Genomic DNA, 16,981 nt, shown 5'->3' on the forward strand with positions numbered 1-16,981 from the left:
ACCGCATGGCAGAAAAATAATAGCTCGCTACGGTGGCAGGCAGACTGTTCAGGCATATGAGCAGCATGGCAGCACACTTGAGTGGACTAGAGGGATGCTTAGCGGCGTCGAGAATGACGGATTAGTTGGATCGAGTGTGTCACAACTAACAACTAAGCGGCAGAGGTCACATGAGGAGGAACACTCGCTTGGTAAGAAACCTTGTACATTAGCAGCAACAACGTTTACCGAAACCTCTAAACGGGCTGACTCAATAGAACTGGGAATGCCGGATCGTAGAAAGGAAGAAGGAGACATCTCCGAGGAGTGGAAGTTGGTTAAAAGAAACTCCGGTCCAACTCCAAGGTCAGAGAGAGCGAGTTGGCATCTATGTATATAAAAGTTGATCAGGTGGGCCAACGAATGGTCAGAGCCGCCAAGTATAAAGAAGTGGTAGCTAGGGCTGTAGAGGTTTGGAAGAGAGCTAAACTAAAAACTTTGGTCAAGATGAATCCTTCACGGAGACTTCGCGCTCGTATTTGACTTCCTTCAGAAGTCCTGAGCAGATGGAGTAGATATTGCGTTACTGTAATATGTTTTTTCCAACGACTAGAGGGTGATCAGGCCAATGAGAACCGATAAACCATATCGGCATATGCTGTTTTTCATGAACAAGGAGTCCGCTTGTCCTTTCATCGAGGCAAGAGGTGCCATTACCAATGTCTAAAAAAGGATGGTACTTAGGATCGTCTCAACCGAAGTCACGGTGGATGTTCCACAAGCTACAAGAGCGACAGAAGATACGGAAACAGTGTCACAAACGACCATGGATGTAGACTCATCCTCTGTGAACGCAGCGAGCGTTGAGGGCGGATCATCGACCTACGACTCTGTCTGCAATCTCGAGAGACTATTCGAGAAGTTTTTTGCATGTGCGGAACTTGAACTTCGGGCGAAAAGTCTAGAGAATGAAGATTCTTCAGATTAATATCCACTACATGAAAGCGGCATTTGCCAACTTTTTGATTCGATTTGGAAGGGGCGGATCTAGAATAATATTGGAATTCTAAAACATATATGCATACTTGCTCTCTGAGTAAAGATGCATATTTATGCATAGGCAGTGTAGTTCTCATAACAATTCAGTATTCTCTCAGAAGTCAATAGATTCAGCTCTAGCAATATTAAAGAAGTGAATCATTCGCAGTAGAACTACAATAAATGTGGCCTATCATGTATACTCTAGTGTGTGGATACGAATCCATGTGTGGGAATGTACTTCAACATCTTCAATTCACACAAGAGTAAGCCCACACTTATATGTATATAAATATCTTCCTCACACATGCTCATACAAATACACACGCTTGTTTGTGCGATGATTAAATTTTTACACCAGAAAAATCAATTACAATAATGTCTGTCTGAGGGCCAGTTGAACAACTATAATACTCGTAACGACAGCAGCAGCAGCAGTAGTAGAGAGCAAAAACAACCAACACATGTCCGTCCGTGTGGTCAGTAAAAGTCAGACATTTATGTATTCTCCAAAGGAAGGAACCACCAGTCAGACACTATATGTATATATAGGGCAACAACAAAAAGTCAAAACAACAAACTTTTCAACTTTTGATTTCACTTGCAGCGGCGAGCCGAGCAGGGAGTAAGGAAAAATGAATGAGCACACAAACACATAAAAAGACATTCGAAAAAAAATGCGACTGTAAGTGAAGAATTTCATCTTTTCCTATTGCTTTCACATTTATTGAGGCATCAGTTGCGTCTGGACCTCAGTAATAAAAAAAGTGAAAAAAGTTGAATACATCGAGGAGGCGAGTTGCGGCAAGAAATTGGCGAGTGAGCGGTCAGTGCAGAAGTACTATGTGCATATGGAGGTGTATTTAGAATAAGTGAGGCTGTGATCGTTCTGCTGCGGCGCGACGCAGGTGTCCGGGCGTATAAAAATCAAATTGAAAATGACTCGGGGACCGGGCGAATCGAGCGCGTGTATTCAATGAAAGTTGGCTGTATTGACGTGGAAAAGACGGCAGAAAAAAGAAAGAAAACGATAATAAATTGATGAAACATAAATAAATAAAATAAGCAATGCCGAGACTACTCGTATTAAGCAGCAACTAAAGATGCTCAATAATGCCGGTACTAGTGAGGAAGTAATAAAAAGAAAGCTTTTGCATTGATGTTGAAGTGGAAAATGATTGGAGGTCCACATAGATTTTTGAGGAATATTTGGCGGAGGGCTCTTCCGTATTAACTATTAATTTGGAAATTTGCTTTAAATATTTTCTTTAAGAAAAAAACTTTGAATATTTTAACTTTTAACTATAATTCAATACATGACGGTCGATTGGCCACCTAGATCGTGTGATGTCAGAACTTTAGGCTTTTACCTGTCGGGATATGTAAAGTCTGAAGACTATGCGGACAATCCCGCTTCGATGCAGACCTTGGAGCTAAACATCACGCGTGTCATTTGCCAGTTAGCACCCTTTATTATATCAATGTGTCCTCATTAATGCAAAAAACTCGTTTTTAATCGAAATTTAGAGTGAAATTTAGTCTTTTAAAGAACTTAAACTTTAAATTTTCTCTCTTCTGCTTCTTTGCATATAAGAATTTAAGTTCCAATTGTCAGTACTATTTTTCTTTAATCCAAGTTAATTGAAGCAAATATTTTCTCACAAATAATCGCATAAGGAAATATTTATACATATTTATCTTGCTTTATGGCATTCATTTCGTTCGTTTTAATTTTGTAAAAAGCAGCAGACGGACAGGAGATTTAGTGCTTTGAAGCAAATGAAATTTCAAAAGATTTACTTTCATTACTTTAGTGTTGATGGCCGTCAATTTGTTTTTGTTGTCTATGCCGTTTCCACTTGCCACACACGTACTTCGCTTTGCAACTTCTGCTTCTTTTATTTTATTTTCGTTTCTTTGAAAATGTTTCTATAACTTTTGCTGGCTTTTGTTCGAAATTCGTGTTGTGAAATTGTCCGTCGCCTTCTTCACTGTCTGTCATAGACAAATACGAGTAAGATGTATGGGCCAAATGGTTGAAATGGAATTGAAAGTCAGAAAGTGTCACTAATTGCGGATGTCAAATAGCAAAAATAAAAACAAAAACAAAAACAAAAGAAAAACTGTGTGGAGCATTAAGAGAAAATTAGTGAAAAAATAAAAATTCGAAAAGTTGCAAAGTCTTAATGAATAGCCAATGCACAGATCTATGTATACGCTTTAAGGTATCTCTATATCTATCTATAAACAAAAATAGTTAAATAAATTTAAGGCATACATAAAATACATATGTATATACAGATATCTCTGTATAATTATATATAAGCTTGTCGAATTAAAAGCACAGAAAAGTTTCAGCAAAGATTTAGTACGAGTAAATGTTGAATTTCTTTAAAAAAAATTAAGTTTTCAGTTGGTAATTCCGATATGCGTCTAAATAGCTTCCTTGAAAACTAAAACGGAAATTAATCTCAATATATTTTCTGAAATTATTTATCTTGAGGAATGCTTATTGAAAGGCAGACCAAGAATACTTTGATGAATTTCGTTCTCTTTATTATAAAGAGTGATCCATTTCGACGTTCCCTAGTTTTTTAAAGAAAAAAGGCAGAAACTTCAAATTTATTTACTTGGCCTACGTCTTAGATAGTCCATCCGTTGAGTTTAATTTTCGATGACTCCTTCGAGCATTCGACTAGTCACTGGCGCATGAATGCTCCAAGGCCTGAATCGAAGCGTAATTGTTCGCATAGACTTTAGCTTTTACATATCCCCACAGGAAAAAGACTAATGGTGTGATGTCGTACGATCTTGATAGCCAATCGACCGGCTCAAAACGTGAAATTATCTGCTCACCGAAGTGTTATCTCGATAAATCCATTGATTGATGCGATGTGTGGAAAGTGGCACCGTCTTGTTAAAACCATATGTCGCCGAGATCACGAGCTTCAATTTTAGGCATCAAATGATCGGTTATCATGACGCGATAATGGTCGCCATTGACTGGCATCGTTTTTTGGTTAAATATGGACCGATGATTCTCTCGGCCCACAAGATCTAGATGAAACGGCAGCACTTGAATTTTTTTCTCTTCGTTCTAAATGTGGCAATTTTGCTTTCTTTGCATACCCACTGAGCCAGAAATAGTGAGGCCGATTCCTCTCTGAACAGAATTTCGTACGAAAACGTCGGATCTTCTTGAAACTTTCCAAAAGCCCATAGCGCGAAGCGATGTCACGTGGGAAGGTCGAGCGGTTTCAGTTCTTGTACACGCTGTATTTTTGACGCTTTCAATTTAAGATTTAGACGTAAATTGCGCCAAGTCAGTCTATACGTCAGTCCGAGTTCCCGCGAACAGCGCCCAGTAGACTCTTCACGGTCTTCGTGTATACTCTGGACATTGTCTACATGACAGCTTGACACGACACACACGTGACCTATGAAAAAAACGGCCCTTGAAAATGTATCTTTACTTTGATCACTCGTTATTTCTATCTTTGGGGCCCTATAGGTAACTAAGTCCATAAGCCTCATTTTATAAACCTATCGTTTGAGTGCTTTCGGAAAATATAAATGCTTTCAACGATTATTATTTCTCCACACCAGCCATAGCTACAGGGTTGCATTTATTTCAAACTCTGTAATATTCTCATAACTTTATTTAAAGATATTATTAATAAGCCGACATCAAAGGTTCTAGCTGCCTTGCTTTACTAACAAAAATAAGGCACAAATTTCAACTCTCCAAATGTATGTACATCGAATATAAGTACGACTTTTTAACCGGTACTCACACATAACCCCTCCATTTATTAGAGAGTGCAACTATCTAGCCAAAAAACGCTTTTAATTTCCATAATTGCATAAATTTAATTCAATTTCGCAAATTACATAAGCGATGAAGTTCTATGTGAGAGTATGTGAGTAATGCTACTGCCGCTAACTGACAAGAGAAATACCAAACCGGCGACCGAACGTAGAAAATAAAAATCAAAATCCATTACCTAACCAACCAACGCAGCGAGCAGACAAAAGGACCGACAAAATTCAGGGAAAAACCCCAAAGAGTAAAGTATTGAAATGTGAAAAAGTGGATAGAGAATTGAAGCTGGCAGCGAAATGTAGAAGGAACATAAAGGCACTCAGACAGACAGATAGACAGACATACCGAAAAAATGCAAGCAAATATATCAACTAACGATGAAGGGCACCACAGAAATAAATTCTACCTTTATACATGGCTACATATATGTATATGTATGTGTATATAAGTACTTTCAAAAGGGTACTGTTTAAGTATGAGTATGCTTGTATATAAATACATATGTGTGTGCCTGCGTGATTTGATATTTGTGTGTGGCAAGGTGTGCGGTCAGCTTAACAAAACTTGATTTATTTCACTTCTGCCTGTCGCTTGGACTAGACTACAAAAACAAAGTCAAGCAAACCTTGTGGCAGCATTAAATATTGGGGAGTTTGCCACAGCGACGCTGTGTGTCACTATCAGCCACAGCCAAAGGGTGTTTAGCAAAGGCACTACAGTTGTAAATATATTTATATATATAAGTATTTGAATCTCGTACCCTACCGGCAACTATTGACCACAAGAAATGGGAGAAATGTTCGCAAAAAACCGGCGAAAACAGCAAAAAGGAAAAATGCCCCGCAAACGCAAAAAAGCATGAAAAATTACTAGAGAAGAATGAGCGCGGACCTTTCCTTTCACAGCTCGCAGTGACTTCTTTTCCTGAAGCTGATGAATTGCAGAGTTGTTAGGTGGCAAAGTGACTGAGTACCTAAGTACCTGGCTTTTTTACGTTCGCATATTTCTTTGCAGACACATTTATTGTTCTTCGTTTGCATTTCTCTTTTTGGACTCATTTCCGTTGCAAAGTTGTGGAAGTGACAAGTGTGTAAAAATGTACTTCCATGCAATCGGAGACAATTGGTGCTGAACAAGGGAGTAATGGTAGTGACGCATTTTGAAAACTGGTGTGCTAAAAGGAATTACATAGGTTGTAATTAAAAGTAGTAAGTAAGTAGTTGTGTTATCGTCAGTAATCATTATTTAAGTATTGTTGCATTGTTAATATGAATATTTTGTAGTAGATGATTGTAATGGTAATGGTAATAAGTAATTGTAATGGTAATGGTAATGGTAATCAGCAATTGTAATAGTAATAGTAACCAATAATTACAATGGTTAGGTTAATTAGTTAGCATTATCCCGATTCCGTATTGGTAGTGCTTTGAGTATTGGATATTGATTGTAGTCGTAGATTAGGATTAGTGGTTACGATTATTATTAGTTGGTGCGGAAGTATTTTTAAACAGTAATTGTAATGGTAGAATTTATAGTATTTAGTAGAAGCAGATAATCTAATGCCACATATTATCATTAGTAATTGCCATTACTATTAGTCTTTGTAGTACAAGAAATATTTTCGTAATGAATAATTGCATTGGTACTTCCAGTAATATCTTTGTAATTGTAATGGTAGTACTTCGAGTAATGGGATTGTAATGGTATAAGAGTACTATAATTAATTACTGTTGTTATTAGTTGTATTGGTAAACGTGTTTTTTTTTTTTTTTGTAATCAGTAATTGTAATGGTAGTATTTCGAGTATTGGATATTGATTGTAATGGTATTAGATTACATTTAGTAATTACTGCTATTATTAGCTGTATTGTTAAAAATATTTTTTTTTGTAATTAGTAATTTTAATGGTAATACCTCGAGTATTTGCTACTGATTGATTGAGTGATATTAAACTACTGTGAGGATATTACATATGTACACTGGTAGTAGAAATAGCGTATTTTTACTATGTTGGTTTGAATTGGTGACACGTCAAAAGTGTTCAACAGAGTAAAATCATTTAGCCTAGGTCTACTGACACATCAGCTAACATATTATATCGCTTAGCAGTTTTTCTTGTTAACAAGGTGTTCCGTAGAACCAATTCAGTATTATTCACTTTTTAAATAGAATTTTTTGACTCATATCTCACTGAAAATTATTTTTCGCTTAGAATATGACACAAATTCTAATACATTTTCAGTCTATTCACGAAATGCTACAGTTTTTACTACAGCTTGATTTTAGACGAGCCAAGTTGTTGAGAATGAGAGTAAGCACAAGAAGATAAATATTGTTCTTAGGGCTAGAAGTGAGGAGTGTAGGTAAATTTATTACCGAAAAAACCCTTCTTCGGACTCTATATATGTATTTGTCTTTTTTCTAACCCAAAAGTAATTATTGGGCGGGATGGACGTCAACTCCTCTTCAATTCAACTAACTTATTATGGCCTTAATTGGCTCTGAAACACTTGTGTGAACTCTATTTGAAATTTATTTTTCACAAAAGACAAAACAGTTTTTGGCACTAAGATGGCTACCATATATTTCAAGTCTAAAAGAAAAACTCAAAATTTGTTGTGTGAGGACTAAGAAAAGTTGAGTCTTGAGAGATATAAAATTCATCTGAAATTAAAACCTAACTATCGTAAATTGTAATTATTTCGATAAGAAATCCATTTAAACTAAGAAAGGTCTATATCTAAGCCTTAGACTAAGGGGTACTAGAAATAATATCTGAAAAAATTTATGAAAGGATAGAAAAACATATGTTTGCACTTCGAATAGATATACTTTCAGGTGAACCTCGATACATACGAGTACATGCTTTCCATTAATACTTTGAAAGAATCTGACTGTCATCTACGACTAAACCTTCCACTTTGGTCTCTTATTGAATTTCCGCCTTTTAGAACCAGCGAAACCATTTGCCTTCATCAAAAAATTAAATTAAATTTAAATTATAATTCACGGTCTTAAAACGCCGGTTAGCGCTCTTTTCTCTCTCTCGACTACAACCCAACTCACTGCGAATTATCGTGAGGTCTACAAAGGCTAGTCGAAGCCGGAAAAATAATCGATACTAATGAATATTAATGTCAAAGTCATAAATCTCTCATCAAAACACTACGCACATAAATCATAATAAATCAAAGGCAAACGCAGGAAGGTAAATTTTGAAAGTGAAAATAAAACAACAATAAAAATAAGGTAGTAGAAACAACAACAAAATGGTATTCGAAACAACAACAACATGGTATTCGAAACAACAACAACGCGTTTGCAGAGCTCAACACGGAAATGACCGCAGCAGTCATGGTTCGAATTAAGGAAATTTTATTTGGATTTATGAATGCTGATAAATGGAGGCAGGGCATTGAAAGCACTGCTAGCACACTCAGCGAATAGAAAGTGATACAAAAAAAAAAAAATAAAATAAAAATAAATTATATTTATAGAAAATATAAAGGCGCACAGACGCGCCTTAAATTGAAGGTGATATTTGCCAGTGTGAACTGGTGTTGTGAGTCATATACACACCCAACCAGAAAGCACACAGTATGTGTGGGTTTGTGCGTAGTCGACAAACCATTAACAGAGTGCCTTGACTCACAACACGCCAACTGCTGGTGTGTGTGCAGCGATTTGCTGGTGAAAATCAAAGGCGAAAAGTGCGAGGCAAGTCAGCAAAGGCACGCCAACAATCAATAAATTAATCAAAATCAACAGCAGCATCGATGCGCAGGTAGGGGCAAAGGTGGTGTTTGGCAGTGACAAGCGCGCAACATTAGAAACAGCCGGGAAATCACGCATACAAAGCCGTTTGAAGCCAACGGGAATTACACAGCGACACAAACACACACACGCGCGTGCGAGGAAGGTTGCCTCGTTGAGCGCCTAGGTCAGGGTAAGTGGGACGCGTGGGCGGCGTCAACGTCAACGTCACGCGTGGCGAAATGGAAACAGACGGATAAGGTGAAAAATGGCGAAAAGTTTGTGTGCGTGTGTGTGTGTGGGTGAGTGGCGCTGGTGGCAATAAAGCGTACAGGCTTGTGGCAGGCAGCTACATTTAGCACTGGTTGGTAGGCCTATGCAATATGCAATGTGGCAGGTTAAATAAGCGCCTTGTGCAGGCAAAATACCGTTACTTATGAACTGTTACATATAAATATGTATGTTTGTGTTTGAGTTTGGCGCTGGGTGCCACCACACAAATCAAGGCAAGTAAAACAAAACTGTTTAAGGAAATTTAAGAGGAAATTACATAAATGTTGCGGCGTCGCTGTGTGTGGCAAAGTGGCAGCGTGTAGCGAAGTGGCGCGCTGCACTGTTGTTTTTGTTGTTGGCCTGCCCTCTTACGCTTAGGGAAACAGAAATTTTGCACGAAAATGATATGCGCACATCAAATGGCACGTCGGCTTGTCGTGTTTGTAAGCGTGTATGTGTGTGTGTGTGTGCCTTTCACGGCAGGCAATGACGTAGAAAAAGTCAATATTGTTTATTTCACATTTTTCACACTTTCCGCCACTGCCTATCGGCAATAGTTGAATTAAATGAAGGCAGTTTACTGCAGCTGTTGGAAATGGTACGGAAATGTGGCTTTGCTCATATCGCACGGCAAAGCATTGTGTTGGCTGCTTTGTTGTTCTTGCAACTTGTGGCAGGTGCCTACAAGCAAACTGTTTCACTATACACACCTTTAAGGCGCTACAAATACGTTGAAAGTTGTGTGTGGCGTTGCCTTAGCATACCTGTAGGCGCAGCACCTTTCACAGTTGCCTTCGGTTCGAGGTCATCTTTGTCGGCATAGCAAATCTGAGGCGCGCAGCCGGCTCGTCGTTCTGATTTCAATTTATTTCTTGATCCATTTTTGCACTTTCACCGTTTTTATTTATTGTCATACGCCTGCCTTGGCTCTCATTTCCATGTGCTTAGCTGGGTTCGTGAGTTTTCAATTGCCATTGAGAGTGAATTGCGCGGAAGACTTTATAAATATTTGTGTATTATAATGTGTTGTTACAGCAATATGGCAGCACAGTTGCTCTGTTTCGTTGCGGAAACATTCCAATAACAAAGCCAATTGCCGCCGGTGATGTTATTGAATTTTAATGGCTGCAATCACCTCATATTGTATTCGTGCGCCATGGCGTATACGCATCACTGGCGCACATTTGAACTTGACGAAATTATGAAACCATACAATTTAAGTGGATTTGGCATTCAGAAAATCTCTTATGGAAATTGTTATGAATTTTGCTTTAAAGTGTGTGGTGAATGAGGCAGTTTGATAAGGAATTCTCATCTACTTATGATGAAATTAGTATACTTAGTTGGAGGCATACTTTTTGATCCTTGTATTATTGTTCTCATATTCTCGGAGTGCTACAACTTTCGCGGTAATAACAAAAGCTTTTAATAATGTTAAGTGAGCTTTAAATAAATTGAATTTGAAAAAAAAAAATTAGAAATCCAATTTCAATTAGTAGAGCTTATTAAGCATTGACTATAGACAACTTCGTAAATTTCGAATTAAAAATAAACATACTCATATTAGAGCTTAAAAAAAACCTTGAGATATAGACATCTTCCAAAATGTCAATTTAAATATAGTCTCTTTATTTATGCTTCGCTGCAAATTATTTTCCGCTAAGAAAATGGTTCAAATTCTAATATGTTTTCAGTTTACTACCTTTACTATCGATTGCTACAGATCCTACACCAATTAGATTCCAGACAAGCCAAGTTCAAGCTGTTGATAATGAGAGAGCTCATGTTGATAAATATTGTTCCTAAGATTAGAAGATGGAGTCTAGAAAATTTCGACTTGAACAAAATATATATTGGCTCAAGCTCAAGTTATGAATATCAAGTAACAAAGAATGCCTTCAGATAGAGACATCCTTGAAAATTTATTCAAGGCTTTTTCGGCAGATTATTTATTGCATGGTTTGAATGACTGTTGAAATATAAGAAAGTTGCACATTAGTTATGGATCATTCTATTCTGAAGAGCAATAAATATTTTTTTTTATTCACCATACAAATTGTCTCTCTAAGCGCATCACTTAAAGTTTGTCACTTTTTTAATTTAATAAATCTGAGTTTGTTATAAAAGAACTGAGAAGCTAATTTTCTACGCTCAGTTCTGAATAAGTGGGAAAAAATACTTTTCAAAGTAGCTGATCATGTTACAAAAATCAACCACATCATAGCTAATGCCAGGCGATTATGTACAGAGCGTTTCATAATTTAGTCAATGGTGCTATAATACCCTTTACAAATGCAAAAGAATTTTTACTGGAACTTTCGAACGGTCAGTTTGTGTGGCATCTACATCTTTACTATAGTGATCCGAGCTGAAAGATTTCTTCGGAGAAAAAATAGTAAAAAATATGCATTACAAAATAGTCCAAACCAAATTTCTTGAAGATATCTCGTCAAATGAAAAAGCTTTCCATACACCTGATTCCGATCGTTCAGTTTGTATGGAAACTGTATGCTATGCTGGTCTGATTTCAGTTATTCTGACAGAAGCTGCTTATTCTTGAGAAGAAAACGACGGGTGCAATATTTCAGAGCAGTTTCTCAAAAAATGAGGAACAGGAACGTATATACACTGTCAGATAGACAAACGAACATGAAAAATCGACCCAGCTCGTCACGCTGATAATGTACCCTGTTCAAGGTATATTATGTAAACAAAATGCTTCAACTTTTCAAAGTTGACAGAAATTGCGATCAACTATAAAATTGGTCTTGGCTTAACTACTTTATCCAACAGAGTGTTATGACAGTCCACTGGAGCCACGAAATTAGTTAAAACAAGCTAAAATAGTTTATTGCATAACTTTTTCACATTTTGACAAAGTTGAGAGTAAGAAGCAGTAATTTTTCCAGGTAACAAGACAGTCGTTCCGCCGTTCTCTTCTCTAATGTTGATACCGATTCTTTGCTGCAATGTCGATGCCGGCTGCCAAATCAATTTAAACATCTCTTACTTGTCACGCGATCATTGGAATATGTGTTTTGTGGCGATAAGCAGCAAGAGGATAGATCACCTACATAGTGACAAGCTAAAGGTTTATAGTTCCAGGTATGCTTGTAGAAGGTAACGGATGCCAGTGTGCATGATACCGTAGACTATAACGGTGAGTTATATATTCAGCAGTAATTGAAAGTAAAGGAAATTGAAAATAATGAGGGTTGTTACAAACGTAAACAAACTGATTGGATCTTATCAGTGTGGCTTTAGACTTAGAAATTGACTATAGACTAGATTTTCTTGTCCTCCGAATGGATGTTAACACTCTAGATCTTAGAGTATTCGACGCAGTACTCGCCGGGGAAAGCAGAGGAAGACAAAGACCTTCATTCTTTTGGAGAGTTCAGTTGGATAAGACCCTGGCTGCACTTGGTATTTTAAAATGGCACCAAATAGCCAAACAAAGAAGAAGAAATAGTAAAACAAATATTTACGTCACAATGTTTAAAATATAAGATTGTTGAACTATGACGTGTCTTACGCAGCGGTTTGGTCTGGAAAATCGTAAGGAAATACCACTAAAATGGAGAGGATTACCCAATCCTATCACTACAATTGATAATTATAAGTTAGATTCAATTTCAAATCAACCTTAAGTACAAAGAGAAAAGGTGAAGATCTCAACATAAACAAAGAAGTTCCAAGATATAAAGTTTGATGTAACAAACGATGTAATTCGGTCTTTTTAATTTGCTAAAGTAATCCTGAATCATCTTTGAATTGCTACAAAGCCGAATTAACCGTTTTTTGTGGCATGAGTTGTTTTCCAATAAAACTCCAGTGTTGCAACAATAAAGTACATTTGTTGCATGGTAAATACAGCCAATTAAGTACCTGTTACAAGAAAATTTTCATTTTTACTGCATAAATTTAACCCAGTTTGCACACTCGCGGCACGAAGTATGTTACTATGTAAATATTACACGACAATCTCTGCCATTTGCATAAGCATTTCACCGGCAAAAGTAGCAAAGGAATCTTTTTAATACTTTTTATCGATTTAAGTTGACTTTCAGTTACGTGGCATGGCAGCAGCAATAACGAGCAGCGTGCTGCATGACAATGTGGCAGCAAAGTAGCCTTGCACACAAGCGCACATACAAGCACACAAGTAACTGAAATCAACTTTAGCTAAGGCAGTGGCAACTAGAAGTGGACACGGCCAGCTCCAACCCACGCCAAGTACCGTTAGAGGTGAGTAAGTGGCAAAAAAGCGATACACTAATAAAATATGTGCACCCATAAAATATGCAAGTCTTGTTTCGTTGCTTGAGTGGATGTAAAGTAGGTGCCAGCGTCAGCTATCGCAACAAAGTACGTGCAACAATGAAAAAGGGCAGCGCAGTAAGAAAATGTGGAAGTAGCAAACCACAAATAAATAAAAGTGCAAATGAGGAGGCATAAAGTGGCAGGGAGAAGGTGAAAAGATTTGATTGGAAGTCATGAAGATTGGCGCTGGGCAAAAGGGCACCCGCACAAATAAGCGAAAGGAGTGAAAAAATTTAATAATTCCAGGAGCGTGTGCACAGCAGCAGCTGAGTGGCGCAGAATTTTTACATACAAACACACATACCAGCACAGTTTGATGCAAATACCTGCTAACGGTTTAGGTGCTTCAATGTATTACAGTTGCTGGCAGCGTTGATGCCAACCTCACTCGATTCATGGAACTGACAAACCAGCATCGACGTGCCTTTCGTGATTTTCATGCAAATATTGAAAAATATACCCCAAGCGATTTGAAAGCAAAAATAAGAAATTGAAAAATGTTGCACGCACACACAAGAGCTGCATGCCGTTAAAGGCCTTACTACATGAAGAAGAGCGAAAATAGAGTAAAATGTAAAGGCAGTAAAGAATATTGACAGAAATTAGCTACAGCAGCTATTCAATAAGGTGGGAGCATGAAAAATATGTGGCAGCAAAAAATATATACAATTTAACGGTGGTGAGGGGCGACAACAAGCTGGCGGCAGTATCATTTCACGGGTTGTGTATCTTTGCGCTCGCGTATGCGACCGCTCATGTGTAAAACTGGTTAAATATAACGGTCGAAAAGGTAGCGGCGACACAGTGTTGTGGTTGTGGTACAAAGTAGCTGCGCTGCCGCACACGCGTGCTAGGAAATTTCTTCAGTCAAGCAAGCAAGTTTGCATAAATTTCGCATAACTTGAGCTAGAGCTGAGCAAAGAATACCAAAAAAAGAAGCTTAAACGTGCAAGCTTGTTGTAGAAGTGCGTGTTATTTGAGCTGACAGCAGACGCATGCAACTTAAGAACATATGTGCGTGTGGATGCGGCAAGGCTGGCAGTAAAGGAGCAGCGGCGCTTCGGGGGACAAGGCGAATGGTGAAACGCGCAAAAGTCGTCTGTGAGCAGCACAAACTCTGAAATATCACACGCATACTTTCACGTGACACACACACACCCTCAAATGACATACACACACTCTCTTAAATGTCACACAGCCACACTCAACTTTCACATATGCAGTATACCCTCAACTATCACACACACGCTCAACTCACACAAACACTCATACTCAGAAAGAGCACACTCGCGCGCCTCAAGTCTCCAGTGGCAGCATCGTTGCCCCGATTGACTCCAGTTGCGCGCTGCTTGTCTTTAATTTTATTTGCAAATTTTATTTCAGTTTTTTTTTGCAAATATCCTTTAACCCTATCATGTCGTTGCGCGGCTCTAAGTAGCGCCATATGCATTTAAGTATTTGCACTTTGGCGTGCCATAAAATGTGCGCACACACGCTTATTTATTATTTGATGGTAATTGATATCGAGCTGTATGTGTGTGTGTGTGCATATTAGATTTATTTGCTTATATGAATGTATGAAGTTTCTTGCGAACTCACCGGCAACTTGCAGCGTCGCATTTCGACTTCTCGCCACGCCCAACTCGTTTTTCGCCTCACACCAGTAGACGCCAGCATCCGTTTCGCGACGCGAGTTTACAACCTGGAAGCGAAGAAAGAAAGTTGAAATATGCTTAGTTTTTTAGCAGTTTAACAAATGGAGAGAGAATTTGGTTTGCTTAAATTTATGGTATGTGTGGAATGTGACAATACGTATTAATATATTATAAAAAGAACTTGTCATAAAAATTTAAAATTCTTTAGTACAGTTTACATTTTTAATACAAAATTCTTTAATAAAAAAATTATGCTAAATGTTCTGGTTTTGTACGAGGGCAAGAAGAAATATCTCATGTCATCAAACAAACTGTCTTCGCCTTCTCGACTTGGCTCGCACGTCACTCTTAACAGTCATAACTTTGAAGTCGTAGATGGTTTCGGTCTATCCTGGAACCAGCATAATCAACAATATCAGCTTTAAAATCCAATGAAGAATCACTCTTCCTAATACTCGACGAACAAGGACCAAACTCTACAAATCGCTCATTATTCCCGTTCTGCAATATGGTGCGGAGGCATATGAAATGCTATCATTTAATGAGTCGGCCTTAGAAGTATTCGCGAGAAAGGTTTTGCGGAAGATTTATGATTATTTGCGCTTTCGTAACGGATAATTTATGGATAGATGGATGAGGGTACGAAATACGGCGACATCGATATAGTTCTGCAAATCAAGAGGCAGCGGCTACGTAGGCTAGATAATGTTGTCCGGATGTAATACAACACGCCAGCCTTGAAGATTTTAGATTCAGTATCCGCCGGAGGAAGCGAAGGAAGTGGAAGACGTTCACTCAGGGGAAGAGAATCAGGTGAATAAGGACCTGGGCGTTCGTTGCTCCTACATAGCACATTGTTGGTATGGTTCGGGGTACAGGAAGTGTTGTATCAAGATATCATGCGATCCGTGCCGAGAATCAACATATCTAGACGCCCTTAAATAACCCAGATGCACCCGGAGCTTACAGATCCCTAAAGGCCTCTTTAATAAGATAGTCTTTCGTGGATATATGCGCAAGCGAACATACTTTCCCCTAAACTCGTGAGTCCCAAATGTGAGTCAGAAAAGTAACGAGCTCGAAAACAGCCAGCGCAAAGACAGAAGCGAAGCTTGGTCTAGGTGCAAGGGCAAGATAGGGTGCAGCTGTAATCGCTAATCAATGAAGATTTCACAAAAGAGTTCTAAGAATCGACTGATTTTTGAGTTTTACCTGAGCTTGAACCGCCAACAGTGGCAGGCACGAGACTGAGGTCAGTTGAACGTTCTAAGCTGTCAGCAAAAGACCGAAGACAAAGGGCGTGAAATCCGCAAAATGTTTCGCTGATGTGATGAGGAATATCCCGAAAGAAAAATCACCATAGCCCAATTTAAATATGTACGTGCAAGCTTCTCTCACAAATATGGCTCTGGAATTCCCATTAAGCAGTCCAGGTCCGCCATCATCATGCACGAATGTTGGATAGTACTTAGGCCAGAACAAAATGTCAGCATGTGATGGCGAGCAATCGGTACAGCTATGTACATATATAAATCCGCAATTTATTCCAACCACGAACAAGGGTATGGTTCTTAGCGACACTACCGAAACCGAACCAGATAATGCAGCTTATCCGGGCCTGCAACCCAATTCTGCCAAACTGAGGGATTTAGATTCGTCCAGGCCCTTGAGGACACCACAGCGGAAGTTGGTATAGAAACGAATGAGTCACTATGCAGATCCTGTTGCTGCTAACATAATTCATGGAATCTATATCAAAAAGTGTCAGGGAGATCCATTATATACAAGTCATGATTTAAGCTTTCTAATAATATGCATTCTCACCATAATTTAAAGGATCCGACTCAAATTTTGATTAAGTGAGTGTGTAATATTTTAATACGTTTTTCAAAATTTAGTACCAATTCGAGTTATTACCAAAACCAACTACTACTAACAAAAAAAATTGAAAAAAATAATTACTGAAGTACTAATTTTTGAATAAATGGAAAAACTAAAAACTTTACCAAACAAATTTTTGTACTTAAAAAGTACTAAAAAGTACTAAAATAAATAATATTTCAAGAATTAATGTTTACTTTTAAATGGGTATTCCAGGGGCTATAAAATGAAAAGTGAATATTTTATTGTACTAAAA

General features: G+C 38.1%; 1 protein-coding gene across 1 annotated transcript in view; it reads right to left on the reverse strand.

Moving 5' to 3' along the window:
* LOC120767848 (roundabout homolog 2) overlaps positions 1–16,981 on the reverse strand; it is a 174,106-nt gene that overhangs the window by 28,551 nt on the left and 128,574 nt on the right. The window contains exon 3 of the mRNA XM_040094147.1: positions 14,789–14,891. Within this exon, the coding sequence (XP_039950081.1) occupies positions 14,789–14,891 (103 nt within the window). The remainder of the gene's footprint in view (positions 1–14,788; positions 14,892–16,981) is intronic.

This window comes from Bactrocera tryoni, chromosome 2 (assembly GCF_016617805.1).
Source record: "Bactrocera tryoni isolate S06 chromosome 2, CSIRO_BtryS06_freeze2, whole genome shotgun sequence".
NCBI classification, from domain to species: Eukaryota; Metazoa; Arthropoda; class Insecta; order Diptera; family Tephritidae; genus Bactrocera; species Bactrocera tryoni.